This window comes from Parus major, chromosome 11, assembly GCF_001522545.3.
Source record: "Parus major isolate Abel chromosome 11, Parus_major1.1, whole genome shotgun sequence".
Classification (NCBI taxonomy): Eukaryota; Metazoa; Chordata; class Aves; order Passeriformes; family Paridae; genus Parus; species Parus major.
This window is the reverse complement of record NC_031780.1, coordinates 7162602-7181981: the sequence shown is the minus strand read 5'-3', so window position 1 is coordinate 7181981 and position 19380 is coordinate 7162602. Positions and strand designations below refer to the sequence as shown.

General features: G+C 50.6%; 1 protein-coding gene across 5 annotated transcripts in view; it reads left to right on the top strand.

The window, feature by feature from the left end:
- Window positions 1-8336: 8336 nt before the first annotated feature.
- PLEKHG4 (pleckstrin homology and RhoGEF domain containing G4) overlaps window positions 8337-19380 on the top strand; it is an 85238-nt gene continuing 74194 nt past the window's right edge. For 3 of the 5 annotated variants that reach the window (XM_015640233.3, XM_015640236.3, XM_015640235.3), the window contains exon 1: window positions 8338-9055. In XM_015640233.3, the coding sequence (XP_015495719.1) occupies window positions 9053-9055 (3 nt within the window). In that variant the 5' untranslated portion in view covers window positions 8338-9052. Of the gene's footprint in view, window positions 9056-19380 lie in introns of all 5 variants that reach the window. The other 2 variants (XR_001523781.2, XM_015640232.2) reach the window with 1 other exon arrangement.

Sequence of the window (19380 nt, the reverse complement as noted above, 5' to 3'; positions counted from 1 at the left end):
AGGAGGAGCAGAGGGAGGAGGAGCAGAGGGAGGAGCAGCAGAGGGAGGAGGAGCAGAGGGAGGAGGAGCAGAGGGAGGAGGAGCAGAGGGAGGAGCAGCAGAGGGAGCAGCAGAGGGCGCAGCGGGCGCGCTGCCCGGCGCCTCCGGCAGGTGTCGCTCCGCGCCGAGGCCTCGCCCCTCCCCGCCCGCCAAGATGGCGGCCGCGCCCCCTCAGGGCGCCCCGGCGGGGCGGGTGCGGCGGAGCGCGGCTCAAAGGCCCCGGGGATTCCGTGACCGGGTAGTCTTGAGGGAGAAGACAATATACATGTGGTAGTTTCGTGCCTCCTTTGGTGTGCCAGCCCAAGTTGCTGCCCAACTCCCTCCCGCTCTCCTGATGGCGGGTGTGATGTCCAGCTTCAGTCATCAGCTCACACTCTTTCTCCAACACCTTCATCTCGCTCGGCAGCAAACGCAGGCAGGGGCTGAAAAATATGACGCAAAACCGAATCCGTCTTTTATTGTGAGGGTTGTGGGACACTGGATCACGTTGCTTAGGGAGGCTGTGGTTGTCCCAGCCTTGGAAGTGTTCAAAGCTAGGTTCGATAAAGCCTTGAGCAGTCTGGTCTAGTGGGAGGTGTCCCTGCTCATGGCAAGAGGGGTAGGGACAGAATGATCTTTAAGGTCCATTCCAACTTCTTAACATTACATGATTCTAAAAAGAAATAAAAGCAGCAAAGAACACACACCTGGAGCTGTACATTTCTGCGGTGGGGAGGAAGCTCTTGACCCACTTGTCCCTTCTCCCACCAAGCTCCTCCAAAGGCTCATGGCCCCAGTCTGACAGTCCTGTTTGAACCCCAGAGGGGTCTAAGCCTCCTCGAACCTTCCATGGCTGCTCTCTAGCTGGCCTTAACCCTCCTCGATTTGGGAGCAGAGATTCCTCCCACGAGGAAGAGAGCAGCAACATTATGGGAGAAGGGCAAGTGAGAGGGAGAGAGGACAGATTGCTGGCAGGAGCCCTCCGCCCTGCCTGTCTGAACGGGAAGCTGCTCATCTCCTTCAGGAGACACATTGTTATTGCTGCTGATGGCATCGAATCTCAGCGTTTCCTGCCGGTGCTCTCCATCCCTGGTGCCAGGGAAGGGAGGTGCCCACCCCAGCTGGAACCAGGCTCACAGTATGTCAGTCATGTGCTGCTTCCTGGTGCTTCCTCTGCCTCCAGCCCGAACCAGGAACAAAGGATCCCTGGTACAGCAGCTGTGATCCACATCACACCACCTCCTCCTCCCTGTGCCCTGTGTCCCACCTGCTCTGTGTTCCTGCCTGGCATCCTTGCTGTAGGCATTCCCTGAGGTTCACTCCTCTAATTGCCAGCTGTGGATGTTCCATGGCAGACTGCTCATATTCCTGTCAAACCAGCCCTTCCCAGTGGCACATAAGGAGCCTTCTTAGTGCTCTGGATCTGTAGTCAGTAGTGTTGGCTCTAGACTCCCCTGGGGAGAAGACCCTGACCTCAAACTGCTCTTTGCTCACTGCGGAGTGACTTGAACATCAGCCTGAAGTCTTGCAGAGCTGTTGGAGGACTGAGATCTTTCCCCTCTGCTACCAGCTGGGCAAGGCTGGAGTGGGACAAAGCACATCTCTTCTCTATCTGGAGAAACTGTCAGACCTGAGAGGGTTGTCATTCCCCTGTTGGAAATACCAGTCAGATTAAGGGTACTTCGAGAAATACCTGGAAGACTCACAGTAGGACTGTTTGAGTCCAGTGGGCACCACAGCCCAGCTGTGACAGGCACCCTGACAGCTGTTCCCAGGGAACGCCCATGCAGCTCTATAAGGCACTGACTGGACCTGGAGATGCATCTTGGGGCTATTGCTCTGCCTCAGGGAGTGCTGAGCTAGCTCAGCTGCTCATCTGCCTGCTCTGAAGAAGCAAACTGCAGGCAGGTGAGAGCTTTCCTTCTCTCTGGAGACATTCTGCCATGGGAGAATGGTTTGCAAGATCTGTCGGGATCTGCTGGGTAGAGGCTCTGCAAATGCTGGCTGTAAGTGTGGGGTTTGGGAGGGTTGGAGGGGCTGGATGGGAGTTGGGCAGAGTGTGCACCCAGGGGAATAGCAGTTCAGGGGATCAAAGCTCCTGGATCAGAGTTCCTGACTGTCACCCCAGGTAGGACCTGGGAGCTGGCCCTGGCTCTGCAAACTGTGGAGCAGAGACTGCAGACAGTAGTTGGAGAGGGGGTCCTTGCTCCCCTGGTTAGAGCTGCCAGCCCTGCCTCCTAGCATTTCACTTAGGTTGGTTTTGGGAAGAGAAGGGATGGGTCTCCAGATTAGAAGTGTGTCCTAGCCCTTGTCTGGTAATGGTTGGTGCTCAGTGACATCCTCCAAGGGATGTGGCCACTTCTCTTGGTGCAGGCTGGGCAGGTGTCTCATTGGTGCTGGTTGCTCAGGCATGAGCTGGGCACAGAGCAGGGACACAAGTGGAGGGCTCCTGGTGGTGTGGAGCCGTGGTGGGGGATGTCTGACTGTCATCACAAGGCTTACTCTGCCAAGCAGACCTGGAAAGAGGAGCAGGCCCTGGCAGCCATGACTGAGGGTGGAATATGCAGTGTGTGACCCTGTGTTCCATGACTCCCATGTCTGTGGGAGAGGGGCCAGGGCAGGAAGGGTGTGGGTGCCCGCTGGCACGTCTAGCTCAGAGGTGAGCGTGCTGTCTCGGAGAGTACAGTAAACATGTGCTGTGGGGCTAAATGGCATGCAACATCACTGCCAGGAGGGAAGGTAAACAGATGACTCTTCTGTGCCATTAAATATGTGTGATCTGGAGAGCGATGGGTCACTTTTAGGCTGCTCTATGGAAAAAGCCAACCTATTCTGTTCAGAGACTGTGGTGAGTTTTGAAGTAGGAATCCTGAAACCACAGGTGGATTTCTAAGCCACTTTGTTCTCAGGGAAGACAGGCAATGCCTAAACTCTCGGGAGACAGACAAGTAGCTCCTCTTAAACCATTTAAGCTCTCTTGACTCTGCATTCACAGAGGTGTGTCCCTGCCTGGGTCTGTGTCCTACAGGCTCCTGCAGGGAATTGGGATATTTTCTCCAGTATGGTCACACCCTGCCAACCAGTGCACCTGCCTAGTACTCAAAGCGCCAGACTGCTGAGACCCAGAACCCAAGAGGGGAGTCCACTGCAGTGGGGAAACACCCTCAGGATGTGAGTGCACTGGGATGGTGTCTGAATGGGCAGAAGGCTGTGTTTCTGTCCAAGCCCTGCTCCTACCTGTGCTGGCTGTGTTCATGACTTCAAGAAGTCTCTGGAGACTGTTATAGAGGTATTAACCCAAGAGTGTTGTGCAGCACGGCCACTTCATAAGGCCTGGGGACACCTCTGTGTGTCTTCTCCCTGACCCAAAGTTAAAGGAGCCCAAAGCTGCTCAGACTGAGATGAGTGTCTTGGATGAATGCAGAAGGAGGACTTTGTCCTGTGGACTGTGACAGTGATGGATGCCAGCTGAACCAAAACCCTGGGCACTTGAGGATGCCTGGAGCTAGTCTAACCAGTGAGTACTCTGCATGTATTGAGTCCAGCTTGTCTGGGAAGACACTGTGTATCATCAAGGTGTGCCTTCATATCTGGGCAGAGGCTGTAAGGCTGGTATTCCCCTGCTTGCATTGCTTCTCTGTGGGACTGCACACTAAGAGTTTGGACTTAGAATCATAGAATGGTTTGGTCTGTAAGGGACCTCAAAGTCCCAGCCCCCCTGCCACAGGCAGGAATGCCACCCACTAGACCAGGTTGCTCAAAGTCCTGTCCAACCTGGCCCTGAACACTTCCAAGGCATCCACAGCTTTTCTGGAAAACCTGAGCCAGTGTCTCACTGTCCTTTGAGTAAAGAATTTCTTCCTAACACCTAATCTAAATCTCTCCTATTTTAGCTTAAAACCACTCCCCCCTTGTCCTATCACTCTCTGCCTGCAAAAAAAACCCAACAAACTTCTCTCTTTTTATTGTAAGCTTCCTTTAAGTACTGGAAGGGGCTCTAAGATCTCTCCAAAGCCTTCTTTGCTGGAGGCTGAACAGTTCTAGCTCTCTCAGCCTGTCCTCACAGAAGAGGTGCTCCAGCCCTAGGATCATCTTTGTGGCCTCCTCTGGATCTGCTTTAACAGGTCCATGTCATTCCTGTGCTGAGGATGCAGTACCTGACCTGCTATGCAGTACTCCAAGGTGGGTCTCATGAGGGCAGAGGGGGAGAATCACCTCTCTCAATATGTGCTGCAGCCAGCCTGATGTGTGAATTTAAAAAAAAAAGATTTATTCCTCTTCCTTCTTTCCCTTGTGGCACACATGGGTATTTGAGTCCCCCAAGTGAGACCTTCCTGATTTCTGTCCCTACAAAATACGTCCTGTAAGAGTTCCTGATGGTTAGCTGCAGGCCATGGTTGCATGTGGCACTGAACAACATCTTGAATTGTAGCTGGAGACCTAGTAATTGTGTTGCTTCTGTTCCTTCAGATGGTGAGCGTGACCAGCTGTTGTTGTGTAGTCTCTCCTTCAGTCCTTCTGGGAAATCACACCGTGATTATATTTCTGGCTTAAGAAATTTTTTTCCCTAATCAGACTGGGCCTCACAGAGAGGTTGCCACTTAGTGGTAATTACTTGCTTTAGAAGCTGAATGTCTCTTGAGGATTGCAAATAGCGGATTATCAAATTAATTAGTTAAACCAAGATGTGCTTTTGTGAAGCCAAGACCTGCTTTACTTGTGATCTGAAATAAAGGTTTAAAATGTTATTAAACTGCATACAACCTGTTCTTGTCTCCCTAATGGGGGAGAGAGCTAGTTCTTTCCTGAGGTGTAGTTGGTACGAAGGGCTGCTTGCAGTTGTTGCCTTTGTTTCACAAACCCTGTTTTGAGCAAAATCTACCACAAGTCTTGTTCTGGGTGGGGTCTAATGCTGCTTCTTGGTGGCTTCCCCGTTTTTGTAGGCTGCCAGTTTGAAGTGGTATAGGGTTGGAGCTGGACTTCAATGATCCTTGTGGATCCCTTCCAAGTTTAGGATATTCTATGCGGGTTCATCGTGGATAGCTTTGGTGGGATGGTAACATACCTTTCCTTTCAGGGTACAGCTTCATCCATGGGATGTCTGCTTTGCCATGTTTGTGGACATGGGAGCTGGTGGAGAACCCCAGTCTGGTGGTGAGATGCCTGGAAGTAGATTCAGAGACATCCACTTACCAGTGGGTTAGCAGGAGCCATATATCCTGGAGTAGTGCTGTACCACAGCCCATTCCCAGGATCTCCATTCCCTCAGAAGTCTCTGTGGCCACAGAAGGTTCCCTATGCTGTGCTGAGGACTGCACACTCAGTGCACAGTGATCACTCTAAGCTAACATGGAGCTCATGGGGCTATTTTCATAAGAGCTGTTGGCCATGGTAATGTAATCATCCTTCTAACATCCATATTGCACAACTTCCCCTAGGTCAGGAGATGTCCTTATCTGGCATCTAAAACATCTGTCTTGTGTTGCTTCCAGCATAGCTGAATTCTATTCATCAAAGAATTGAGCATTTCCTGATTTGCACAACTGAAAATAAGCAGAACTCTGCTAAGTGTTGACCCAAAGGCAGAGGTCCTTTCCCTGTCTCCTACCTCTGTCTGTGCTGTCTCCCAGCTCTAGGCTGTGGTACTGCTTTAGGCACTTGAGAAATACTGCAACTCCAGAAACCAGATCCAGGAAAGCAGAAAGGAAGAGAGAAGAAAAAGATGACGGTCTGAAATTAGAACCCTGAAATTTTCAGAACAGTTGTACTGATCCTCCTTCTACCTCCTTTTCTTTCAACTCTGGGAAGGCCCCGCAGCCTCCAAAGGTTGGCTCCCATCCTTCCTAATGTCAGCGTTTGCTGCCTTTTGCTGTAGTTCACCTCTAGGAGAGACTGCTTAGCAATAGTCAGCTGCTGCTGAAGGTGGGTACCAAAGCAGTCCCCTTGGTGTAAAATACCCCCCAGTCCATGCAAAGGACCTGAGTCTGCTGGATAGGAAGCTGGGGCACCCAGATCTCTGCCAGCATGGATGACAGCAACCTTTTGCAGTAACTTCAGCAATTAAACCAACCCTGAGGAACACGCAGGCCTCGCGCGAGAGCGAGGAGCTGCTCCTCTGAGGAAACAGAGTGAGACTGTGCTGGGAACAAGCATGGCATTGTTGTCAGCCTCAGTCAAGAGGGGCTTTTTAACACCCACTGAAGTGCTGGCTGCAGCTGTCTCCCATGTGCTTGTGTGGGAAATGGATCTACAATGCAGAAGAGGGAAAGGCCACTTTGCAATTAAAAAAAAAAAAGGAAACTATGTTAGCATCCAGCCGTGAGTAAACAGCAGTGCGATGTTCCCCTTAGCACTGTGCCATGGCAGAGGAAATCACGTCACTGCCTCTGACTGGGATGGGGGTGAGCTGAACTCAGGCTCTTCAGCCTGGAAATCCATATGGGGGAAGGTGCTCCTGAGCTTTAAGTGCAGTGTAGGAAAGGGAGGAGGTGTGAGATTGGGCTCTAAGCTGCTCTTGTGTTTGGCAGCCTCTATAAATGGAGCTGCCAACTTCCTTGCATCCGTCTGAGTGGTGTTGGCTTGAGACCTTGTGGAGAGCTTTATTTTGTCATGGAAAATGGGATAGGAACAAGACTCAGAGTACCTGTATGGTGCCTTCCTCATTTGTTTATGGGGATGCTGTAAGCTCCTATACCACTGTTCTCTTTCTGTGAGAAAAGTGTCACTTTTCTCTTTCTGGCCATCAGAGAGATGGAATTAGGTGGCTTGACAGTATCTTAGCAGGTAATTCAGAACTAATGGAGATGACAGCCTTGTGCTCCCAGGTCTGTGCAAGCCTCCTGAAGAAGACAGGAAAGCCAAAAGCTGCTCACCCTGGGTCTGCTGCCAAAGGTCTGAGTGTGGAAGACCTGACCAGTTCAGTAACAGCATGGGAGCAGGTTCTCTGCTCTATCCCCCTTCATCCCCATGGGCTCTGGGGATGTCCCAGCCCTACCTGGCTCTGCATTGTCCTTTGTGCTGCCTGGGGAGTATGTCTCTGTTTCAAAAGTGAGGTAGCTCCTGGCTTGTGCAGTAGTACCCCTGAAGGAGCAGGAGCTTTGGCCAGCAACTGGAATAGTCCCAAAGTACCCAGGCTGCCAATTACCAGGCTTTTTGAGACTCTGGATCTCTATTTGGAGACTGGTCCCTCTGCAGACCCCAGAGAAATTGCAGTGACCTGTTTGCTGGATAAAAATATTTGTGTGCAAAGCTGATACAATTACTTGTGGTATAATTTTTGGGGTTGTCCTGTGCAGAACAATGAATTGGATCTGATTCCTGTGTGTCCCTCCCAGCTCAGGATTTCTCTATGATTCTGCAATTTGGGTTAGCCCTGGGCAGCCATGGCCTCTTGAAAGGAAACATACATATAATGCTGCAGTTGTAGAAACAGTACATAAAGCTGTTTCTACACTTTTCCATAAAACATCTGGGCGTGAGACGCATGCTGGATCTCTTCTACCTCCTTTTATTCTGTGATGGGATGTGCCTCCAACAGAAATAGCCTGGTACTTCTGATAGCACAAGGCTTGTCGCAGCCAGTCATGTGCGTGCCGCAGAGGCATCAGTCTTGGTGCTCCCTCCTCTCTGGGGGTGGATCAGTCCCTAGGGAGACTCCCAGCAAGCACCTGCAGGAAGATATTGCAAAGGTTAGCCAAATATAGCCATGCTCATTGCCTGAGAGGTGTGCTGGGGGAATAGATGAAGGGCAAAGCCACTTTGCAAATGTAGCCTTGTACAGACCCGGCTCGTCGGCACTAAGCGGGTCTGTGCGGCGGGTCCTCACATCCTGCCTGAATCACCCTGTCTCTTGGGGATGGATTGGTTTGTGTGACCTCTCCCATAAGTGGGGACAACCAAGTTCCAGCACTGTGAACTCCTTGATAGAGGGTCAGTCCCAACCAAGGCTGCTGAGACCGTGCACTGTTCAGGCTGGGGAGGTAATTTCTGGTCCCAGGCCCAGCATCTCGTGCCCAGGTTTTGCCCGTGTGTCAATTCCCGCCCTGCTTCCCGTTACACAAAGCCTTCGTGTGTCAGCAGATCCTGGGATGCCCCGCGGCACCTGCCTCTCTCCTCTCTCTCCGCCCCTGTGGCTCTGCCCTTTCCCGTTGTCACTTCTGGAGGCTGCTGCCTGCCTGTTTGGTGACCTTCCGCACTGCTCGGCAGTATTTTGGCCCCTGGCCATTTCAAACAATTAATGGAGGGGTGGAGAAACTAGCCGTGTTAAATTACTTCCACCTTTGGGAGGGGGTGAGGTCTCTACGTCTCTTTGCCTGATCCCAATGCAGTTTGTTGCTGTTGCCTGAAGCGGTCACTGCTCTCTGTTTCCCTTCTAGAAGTTAGAAAAACAATATTTCTGAGCACCCTCCCTGTATTTCTCGGCATTTTACTTAACCTGCGCTGCCTCAGGATCTTATAGAGTGGAGAAGCTTTTCTGGACTTAGATTAAAAAAACGCCGAGAGAAGGCAAGGGGGGAGGATTTTACTGGAAATCTCTGTGAAGCTGGAGACCTTGGGATGCCTGTCTTATTCTCCTCCAGCAGCTATTCAGATCTTCCCGGGAGAAGGCAGCTCCCTGCCCCGGCTCGTCGGCACTAAGCGGGTCTGTGCGGCGGGCCAGGCGCTCTGAGGGACGCGGAGAGCGGCGATGCCGAAAGGAGCGGCCCGGGAGCGCTTCTGCCTCTGCCCGTGTCCGTAAGGCCCCCGCAGGGCTGGGGGATGCGGCACCCTGCTCTCTCCGTGCCCCTCTGCCGTCTAGCGCTGGAGTTGGCTGTCAGAGAAACCTTCGAGGTCCCCTGCTCAGCCCCGGTAGTGTCATGAGTTAGATTAGTTGGAGCTGTGCTGGGGGCGGTGAGGGCTTGGATTACAGTCCAGAACTCAAAGTGCTTCGGTGGTTCACGTCGGAGGGGAGAGGAGACGCCCCATCGCACACATGGAGGAAAAAGAGAAAAAACGCTGTCTTTGGAAGTGAGGGGGAATAAAGGAGGCCGGGAACATGGTAAGGAAATCTCTGCGAAGAGCTCTTGCCCTGGGCACGAGCAGGGCTGTGCGGGACGGAGCTGCTCTCGGGGCAGCCTGCCTGGAGCCAGCGCACGGCGCTAATGCCGGGAGTGGGAAACAGCTCTTTTGGCATTTCCCGTTACTCGAGTGGCACACTGTACTCTTGGTGCCAGTCCTGGGCGGTGGCTGCAGGGACACAAACTTCTTGTTGGCCCTGACCCCTGCGAGGTGTCTACCGGGCTACAGCGAGAAGCTGGATTGGGTCAGTTCGGGCAGAGTCTTGTATTTTGTGCTGCCTCGATGCTGGGCTCTCCTCCTGCCCTCACTCTTTGCCAATCCTGCTCTGTAGCTCTGGGCATTGCCGTCTTGCAGAGCTTTTTCTCCAGCCCAGGGTGGGCATCCAGAGAACCCCTAGACCTGGGCAGGGACGTTCCTTTTCAGTGTCAAATTCTGCACATGGAGATCTTTGTTTGGAGAGGGGAAAGGATGGTGAGCCCAGCGGGCAGCAGAGCACCCAGACTCCTTGGGAGTGGCTGCAGGGCTGTCCCCTGCCCAGCCACACTGGCACTGCCCTGCACACAGAGGTGGGATGTCAGTGGCTGGAGGGATTGCTGGCCCTTTGGCGACATCCCACTGAGCACCAGCCTAGCTTCTGATGGTTTGTTCCTAGGTTCAGGCTGAGATCCGTGTGTCCAGCAGCCCCAAATCTTCTGCAGGTGTTCTGCTATGTTATGGGCTGCTTCCCCACAGCAGAGGGAACAAAATCCATGAGGAGGACAAGCAACTTGCATTGCTGCTGTGCATGGCAGTGACTTGTTCTTTAAAAGTTCAGCTTCTGAGCCTTTTCTTCCTTGAGCAGAAACTTGGCTTTAATTGAGGGATGAGTTGAATTCTGACTTCTGCAAGTTGACCTAAGTTTATAGACCCATGTATTTTCCATTTACCACCCTCCAGCTCCTCTGCAGAGAATCCTGTGGTGCTCTTTGCCCTCACATGTCTGTAAGAGCTATGGTGTGCTCTCTTCTCTATTATTCTGTGGAGGCATCTCACTTCTACTTCTCCAACCCAGTCAGAAGACCTCCTTCCTTCACCCCATGCCTAGTGTGTTCCTGACAAGTTTTGGTCTGTGCAGGTTACATTATGAAGTTGAAATCAAAGGAGAGCACTGCTTGGGGTTGTGCAGGGCTGGAGCCATCCCTGGCAGTCTCATGGGCTGCATTTTGCCATATGGGTTGGAGCAATGCTTGTGAAATTCTGCCCTGGGAGGCCAGAGACAGAGACTGGCTGCTGCTACTCTGCTCCTTCAAGCTGGAGGTGTCTTTCTGATTCCCAAGTGCTTCAGCCCACTCCTTGATGTTTTTTAATGTGTGATGCAAAAGCTGTCTGAAGCAGGGGCCTTTGTTTGGAGCAGTGCCATGACCAATCCAGGTAGCTGGGCATTCAAGGACCATGTATCACTGCTGAGGAGGGATTGTGTGCCTCTCAGGGGCTGGAAGGAATAGGAACCAGAGGCCAAGCTGCACCAGACCCAGCAATGAGTGCTGGCCACATTGTGGGCACCTCTGGTCCATGGCAGTATCTGTTCTCAATGCTGTGGTAGACCAGTCTACATTTTGGAACTTGCATTTCTGTGAGCAACCAAGTTGTGACTATAGCTCCAAGCTGTTCTGATTAACTTGAGGTTTTTTTGTGTCCTGATAAATCAAACAAACCTCACAGGCAAAAGATTAGGATCAGTGAATGTGTGTCAGTCTGCTGGCCTGGAGGAGACCTTCCATAGCCTCCAGCAGCCTGCAGGACTCTTGGAGATGGCTCCTGATGGAGATCTGTCAAGGCACAGCTGCTGGCTGCCCTGCTCTGTGAGGCAGATGATTCCTTTTCATGGGGTTTCAGTGTTAGAGCTGATGTGTATGTACAGGTACACAAGGTTGTGGCAGGTGGGAGATGCCCAAAACACCATATGGGTGAGACAGCTTGGGCCAAAGTAGCCCACTTGCACTCCAAGTGACTTCTGGAGCTGTGGAAACCCCATGGTGAGAGCAGGCCAGGAGCCTGGTTGGGCTCTGTCTACCTTTCTCACCCATCATGGCTTTTGTGACTTGGGATCTATCTTCATTCTCTGGTATTCCCGGGATTCACCTATCCTGGTGCTTCCTGGAAAGAAGTTCTGGTGGCACCTCTATGCTGGTAGGAGAGAGGATGCATTTCAGCAGAAAAATAGGGTCTTTCTTTTATCTTCCAGTTGTGTCTTCTCCCAGGGTGGGAAGGAAATGAGTCTGGGAATCACAAAGAGCTTTAAGCATTTGGGATCTTCTTTCTTTATTTCTGTGCCAAAACCATGAGCAAGATGTTGGAACACAGACAAAGTCCAGAGACATAATCCTGAGCACATGGAAGCAGTTAGAAAGAATCTCCTCTGGGGTAATAAGGTTGATAACTTGCATTTTTCCCAGCTTCTTTTCAAAAGCACTGAGCAGGTGAAATGCTGTTCATTATAACAATAAAAATAATGGCTAAATGCAAGTGGCATCCAGGTATCTTCTTGCAGAAATTACCAAGTATATTCTAGTACCACATGGGAATGGAAGACAGCAGATGCTTACAGTGAGACAAGGCAGGTGTCCAAGGAGGACTCTATGCTGACTGTCAGTACTTATTTTTGGAAAACCAGCATCCTGTAGCATAGTCCCCTCTAGCAGGGCTGCTGGGCATCCCCCATGGGCAGCTGGCTCTGAAGGCATACCTTGCCAGCAGAAAAGATCATAACCTTGAGAGCCTTGTCAGCATCTCGTGGCTGGTCACTTTAGACAAGACAGCCAGCATGTCTGCCTCTAAATTCTAGAGCACAGGCACAGTGCTCAGATCACAGAGCCTCATTTTATTGTTGCATCTCAAATGTAACCCTGTCTGCAACCAATCTGTGTAAAATTTGAACCATCCTATGGGCTGTGCACAGCCTTAACCTGAGCATTGGTGCTGAGTGTGGGTGGAAGTCACATCACAGGGGCTATGGCTCCTTTAGCTTAGCACTGAAGTGTCGAAAAAATCTCTGTTGAAACAACCAAGGTGTTCTGCAGAAACTATAAACTGAACCTACCTGTAGGCACTCATACCAGAGCACTTTTTGTTCCTGTTCTTGGCTGTTTATGCATGATGGAACCCCCTGTTCCAGCCCTGCAGAGCTCAGTGTCACCAAGCTCAGAAAAAGTGAGTAGTAGCACCAGGACCAGATATGTTGCTGACTGAAGAGCAGTAAAAAGCCAGGAGAGCTTGCCAGGGTAAAGGTGCCCACTTCTGGCCATGGAATGCTCTGTGTTTTTGCACCACTCATAGTACCTGATTTGCAGCTCAGAGAACTGAGTGGACATGCCCTTGTTGATTCTGAAGGTTTGACCATGCTTAGACCTCTCTGCCACACCAAGTGCCTCATCTCTGTTGGCTGGCTTAGTCTTTCATTAAAATATTAACAAAAAATGGGGCCTTTCTTGTGGTAAGTGCTGGTTCCATATGTATCCTATTTTTTGCATCACTGGACAGCAAGCTGAAACTTCCAAGATCAAAGCAGTGCAGAATGAATCTGAAAGTCTTTCTGTCTGCTCAGATTTGCCATCCTGCCATCAGCCTGGGAAGCCCAGGATGAACCTTGCTCCAACTGGTGGATTTGATTCAAATAATTGATTTAAATGGAATCAAATGGCTCAGCTGAAGAGAAGACTTGCATGTGCTCCTCCTGGACACTTGTGGATGTGGTCAAGGGTCTCTGAGTCTCCGTGGGGCCTCCAATGGGGCACACTGTTGTGACTGGATGGTGGTTTGCACGCTGCAGAGAAGGAAAGATGCTGGAGTTCTGATGACCTTAGCTAGGTGTCCACCTTGAGCTTTGCAGCCTGTGTTAGGTGTGGCAGAGGTTTCTTGAGCAGGTTCCTTCAGGAGGATACCTTCCCTGAGGCTGCTTGTCAAATCTCAGTGCCTCCCAACAAAACCCCAGCATTGCTGAGCCTCCAACATGGTTAAAAGATGTGGGTTATTTGCTGTCTGTTGTCATCGTGCTGAATACATTTACCTTTTGAACAAGGTCCCTCTCATATGCTCAGGAGGCTGGTATGCAGACCCGTTAATGGATCAAGGGGAAAAATGCCTGTGGATGTATTCTCCTTTGTGTTTGGGCTTATAACCACCCACGTTTTGGCATACATCCCTTCTGTGCACAAAGATCTTTTAGAAATTGCTAGTTAAATCTCCACCCTCCTTTGATATGTATGGAAATAATGGGACACGTGAGACTGTTTTCTGTTTGGAAAAAAAAATATCTATAAAGGGAGTAGCTTTAAAAGCCTGAGTTCACCCCTTTCTAACTGAGGAGTTTAATGAAAGAAATGCCCTGAATTTATGACTGATTTACTTAGCTTTCTGGGAGGCATGCATTTAGTGCCATATCCAAATATAGGGGAAATGTTTTCATCTGAATCTGTCCCAGGTTTGCTGCTTAGGGGCAGGAGGAGAACTTGAGCACACATGTGTCTGTTCCCCAGTGAGCTCAGGGAGTCTTAAACAGATCTTGGTCCCTCTGACCAGGATCACTTCTCCCTTCATCAGCAAAGACTGATGCTTCTTGGCATGGCCCATGGCTGAACTGGCATAACCATGGACATCTCTGAGCTGCCTGCTCTGTCCTTCTCGCTCATCCTTCCTCACAGCCTCCTCCTAAGGGGCATCTGATTACTGCTGCTGGATGCTTTCTCCTATCAATGGTGTGCAGGGATGTGCTCCTCCAAGGAAGATCCTTCTACACTTACTGTATTCCTCAGCCATCCCCTCCTGGAATTTCAGCTCTGCTTCAGAGCAGTTTCTGTCCCCCTCTGACATGGCGGGACTGGTATTTCACGAGCACATGGTAATACAGTGTGCTTAAGGCCAAAAGGAACTATGGCTCATCTGTTATGGGATATTGGAACCATAGAGTGTTACCTAGCTCCCATATGGAGTCTGGGAGCTCTTTAAAAGAGGATCATTTTTCTGTGGCATCCACCCTCAATTATGAAGGTTGCAAGACATGGAGAATCCACCAGTCCCCATGGGAAGCTGTCCAGCAGCTCATGCACCTTGCAAAGGGAAGGGGGTGAGATCTGAACATGAGTCCAGAATGTGTTGCACACTGGCACAGAACTAATAGTCTAAATACTGACCCTATGAAGATCGTTTTTGGCACTCATCAGCTGGCCTGATAAAGGATTATCATTTTCTTTTTGAGCACAGGCGGCTGCCCATCTGTTGTAAGATGCCCCCAGATGGGTGTCTGAACACAAGGGGTTGGCTATGGCCTAATGCCTCTGACTAAAAGGTGTTAAAATTAGCTGACCTGTTTGGTGAAGAATTTACTCAGGTTGTTTTATAGCTGGCTGGTATAAAGAAATCCTTCATCTGTCTGGAGTGCCCTATTAGTTGGTACCCATTAGGCAGAAACGAGAAGGGGTACAACATGCTGTTCCTTGGGTTGGTTTGCCAGATAGATGCCAATGCCTCAAGTTGAGGGCAGAGCAAATCCTGTCACTAACAATAGGGTGAATGACCTCAAGCAATTTCTTTTGTTTGATAGCAGGGAGAAAGGTTTTTAGTGCATTTGTAGAAAGAGCCCTATGAAGAAAGGGAGTCGATTGCAATGTCTCTGGATTTGTATAGAAGTGGCCTGTGAAATTCTTGGCTCTGTCTGTGATACCTAACAGGATTTAGCAAGCCTCGTCTGAGCCTGTTGTAGGAACATGACACTTGGAATGTGGGGGTCCCAGGCTGGACTGTGGTGTACAGTGCCACAGCCGGAGCGTCGGTGCCCAAGGCAGGGCAGGCTGTGCAGTCTGGCAGCAGCAGTGAAGAGGAGAGCTCCAGGCGGTCTCGAGGAGGTGGGAAGGTGCACATGGCTAACAATGGGCACTGAAATCATGGCTGCCACCGCTCACGCTCTTCCAGCACGAGTCTGTTGCTAGGAAGGTTGTTCAAAAGTACCCAAAGCCTTGCAGCACACAGAGTACAACCTGTTTAATTAATTGCATTGTTAGACCTGTGCCAGTGATATTTTAAAAAAAACAAAAATCTGTGCTTAGACAGTTATTTCAGATTAAGAACTTAATCCCTTGATTAAACTAAACCAAAATAAGCTGGTGTCCAGCTGTAGGATGATGTTTTATACACAGCTCTTCTCATCCATTTGCAGGCCCTTGTTTCACCTGGAAGATGTCTGTTTAAGGACAGGGCTTTGATCTGTTCTCTCAGCTGCCCTTTAAAAACCTGTATCATCTCCTTGATCTATTTCTGATAGAAAGTAACTAGTCTTTGAGAGCAGGGCTCATTTGTTGCTATGGATAAAAGACCAACCTCCTGCTCAGCACATTGAGAATTCTTTAGGGAGCAAGACATGTCCCTGTGAGGAAATGCTTATCTTCATTTCCTAGTTTTTCCCGACTCTGACTAAAAGACAACTTTCTTGGATCGTGGGTCACCCTCATTTTGGCCTCTTTAGTCTTCAGCAGTTGTCAGCAGCTCTTCTTATGTGTTGGATATTGCACAGACAAAGGAGAAAGTTACAATCTCTTGTCCAGAAAAGCTGGAGAACAAAAACCTGAAGGATAGAGAGAAGTAAGGTGCATTAGGGGGAAGGTACTGTATTAGACCCAAGTAAACTGGGGTCTTGGGCTGGGGAGCAGGCTCAGATGACTGGTCATGTTGCCATATGATAATGCCTGTCGTAGGCCACCTGCAGTTTGGTGCAGAGCCAGGGATGTACCTGAACCAGGCTGGCCCTGCTGCCTGCTATTCCCTGCCTTTTGCTCCAGCACAAGGACAACATTGGTATCATGCTGCACTCCAAAGCTTGAAGCTCACAGGAGGTCATGCTTCACTTTCAAAGGAATCTGGGATGTCCCCCCTTGAGTGAAAACAAACCAAGCCTGAGCTTGGAGAGATCACCCAGCTTTGGACCTGCCTTTCCCCAGTTGCGCACGCCCAGACCTACAGCATGCGCAGAACAGGGACCTCGGAGCTGAAAAGCAAATACATCATTTTTCCCTTTGTTTAATTAAATGAGAGATCATGAGTTAATCGCTTCCAAGCGCTTGTTTTCCTGCAGTGCCTGGAATGATAATCCTGTGTGCTGCCCAGTAGGAGCTGCTTTGGCTGCTGCAGCCGCGTCAACACGGAGTAGGGCTGGGAGAACAGAGGGAGGCATCTGGAAATGATTCTCTGAGCTCCGTCTGCAGAGCACCACTCCCTGCAAAGCTGTAGGAGCTGGTTTATCCACAGGCTATGGAGCAGTGCTGCCTGCCTCAGTGCAGGGGAACTGAGCCAGGCTACAGCCATGCCCTCTGCAAGGGATGCCATGGTGGCATGCAAAAAGCAGCTTGCTTTTGGAGGTACAGCCCTTCAGCAAAGCTGGCCTGGGTGAGACTGCAACACTTGCCTCCCAAGTGGAACTGAGTGCTGTTCTTTTCTCCCTGAAAAGCCTGAAACAATAGCCCAAGGAGCAGGTAGAGCTGTTCCTGGTTATCTCACAGGAAGGTGGTATAATTACTGGAGTGGGAATGCCTACCTCTATAGCGGCACCACTTAATAATACATTATTTTATCCAGAGGAAGGCAGGGTGCTGAAGGCAGGCGCCCTCTTCTCAGCCTCCCCCTGAGCCTCAGAGCAAACAGCAGAGGGGGGAGCTGGCACTTGCTCTGGGAAGATTTTTCTCTCTTGAACTCATTGCCGCTGTGATTAGAACAGCTCAGGAAATGGGGCTGGGAGGGTTCTCCTCTCGGCAGCAATAGAGTGGGAAATCTCAAATTTTGTCAGAAAAACAAGCCTTGTTTTTAGCCAAAGACCTTTCTGGACACAGAAATGTCTCTTTTATTTAAAGGGAAAGCAGCTTGTCTTTCGGCTTTGTGTCAGAAAGTGGAAAGGCTTCATGGAAAGCCCAGAGGTCTGTTTTTACTGGAAATGAGGTTTCTCACGTCAGCTGAGAGCTGAGCAGCCCCAGCCAAGTGGTGCAGCACAGCAGCCTTTGCTGGCGGAGGGAGCAGCTAACCCAGCCCTGCTCAGTGCCTGCTGTGAGCTCCTTTTCCCCCAGTCCCAAAGCTGGCTGGGAGCCATGGGCAGGCGATGTGTTGTGCTGCTTGGAGCTCTGCCTCTCTCCTGTTTTGCTATTATTTCTACTTTCCAGTCTGGGGTGTGGGAGGGTTGGGTCATTTCTTCCCCTCACCTCTGCACACTCTGGTCTCTCCTGTCCTGCCTTTGCACTGTCTTGGCACCTGGGCAAGAGGGGAGAAAGTGGCTGCGTGCAGGACTTGGCCAGGCTCTGGGCAGCCAGCAGAAGAAGGGCGAAGCTGCGGGAGTTGCTGGCAAGGTCTCTGCTGAGCGGGAGCCGAGACACTCGGTGACTCAGAGCTGGGTGTACCACCAGCACCACTCGCTGTGCTCGCAGCCAGGCTCTGCTCCACTGCCCAGCTATGCTCCTTGCTCTGCCAAGCCACGGGAAGCGCTGGATTTAACTGGGGCACTTTGGGATATGTAGTTTTGTTCTTTGGCACCTCAAATGAGGGTGTAGGTTTGTGAAAGCAGAGCTGCAAGTTCTTTAACTAAATTCCTGTTGCAGGATAAATCCTCAGCATGTTACATGGGCCAGCCCAGCCTGCTGGAAAAGGAGCGTTGTCTGCCATAAGTCATGGGTTAGTCAAACTGTTAGTCTGGTCCCACCAAAACAATCTTTTTCAGTAGTCTGCAGACAGTATCTGGGCTGTCAGCAGGGAAGATCTGTGCCTCTTCATGTTCGCTTTGACCAAGACTCAATACTTTGTAGGTGAAATGAACAAAGTTCTTGGATGATTTGTAGGGAAAATGCTGCCAAGACTTTGTGGTCCAGAAGCATTGCAGGCCTCCCCCACACTGACACATTGTCCTGAGCCACTTGGGTTGCTGTCTCTTGCTTGAAGAGCACAGGTATTCTGATGCTGTGTTAAGTGTGTGTGTAGCCCTGGGGATGATCTCTCTGCTCCCCAGGCAGGCTGACTTTTTGTTCTCCAAACCTCTAGGAGGTTCTCCAGGCTTCAGACTTAATTGGCGAGCAGTAGGTCCCAAAGAAGAAGTTGTTCAGTCCTAAGTCAGAAATAAATGTTCCTGCCACATGGCTCAGGCCATGCAGTCGAGCCCATCCCACCCCAAAGTAGTGCTTTTCCTCTTCTCTCCCTGTGCTCCAGGCCCTGCACCGGCAGCTGGCTCTCAGCTGAGCAGCAGTGAAAGCCAGTTTGGCCAGACATGACCTTAACCTGGGCTTTATTTAGCGCCTTGATTTATAGAAGAGTTATTTTAAAAGTATGTTTCTCTTTTGGGAGGTGTGGTGGAGTGGTGGCAGTGAGCTGGAGTTTAGAGGTCCTCCTGTGCTATTGACAAAGAATCATTTGAAGCCCAAGAGTCCTTTTGCTTGCAGAGATGCTCTCTGGCTTGCTTGGAAAGTGTTCCTGTTGGTGTTTGTGCCCAGCGGCTGAAAAGGCGCACGTCCAGGACATTTCTTGTGAGAGGGATGTGGCAATGGTGTTGGACGCAGGGAAGTTTGAAATGTGCAGTCCCTGAAGGAGGTTGTTTTTTTCAGCAGACTCCTGTGCCAGGCTCTGCCAGCTCTTGGAGACCACTGTAGGCTGGTTGTAGTGGAAATGTGCTGGAGCAGGAGTGCCCCTTCCATGGATCCTTGTTAGGTTTTGCTTGTTCTCCTTCTCTCCATGTGCTGTTCACTTATCCTGGGTCAAAAAAGTTTCTTCTCATGCCTGCTGGGGGTTACATTGCCTGTTTGAGATAAGGGACGGAACTTCTGGAAGTTGCCCAGAGATTGTAGAGTCTCCTTCTCTGTAGATACTCAAAAACTGTTTGGAGTACCATGCTCTAGGGGACCCTGCAGGGGTCTAGGGGCTCCTAGAATGGTCTAGGACACTCTGGAGCAGGGAAGTTGGACTACACAACCTCCAGAGGTTCCTTCCAATTTCACTCATTCTATGATTCCATGATGTAGGTAAGATGGGCTCTTCAGGTTTATCAGACTCAGGACTACAGGGCACCATCCTTTCTCTGGTTTGTTTGAGCTCGCTCTGCCTGCAAACCCTGTCTCCTCCAAGTGCATGGCAGCTGGCCCTGCTGGCTGGCTGGATGTGTGAGGCTGCCCATCTGTGCTCTGGCATTCCACAGCAGAACCATGAGGCCTCTTGCAGTCCTGGCTGAGGTGCTTTCCTCCAGCAACTCTGCAGTCTAAGTTAATTAGTGCAAATAAGCAGCCCCATCTGTAGGATTGTGAGCTGGGTTAA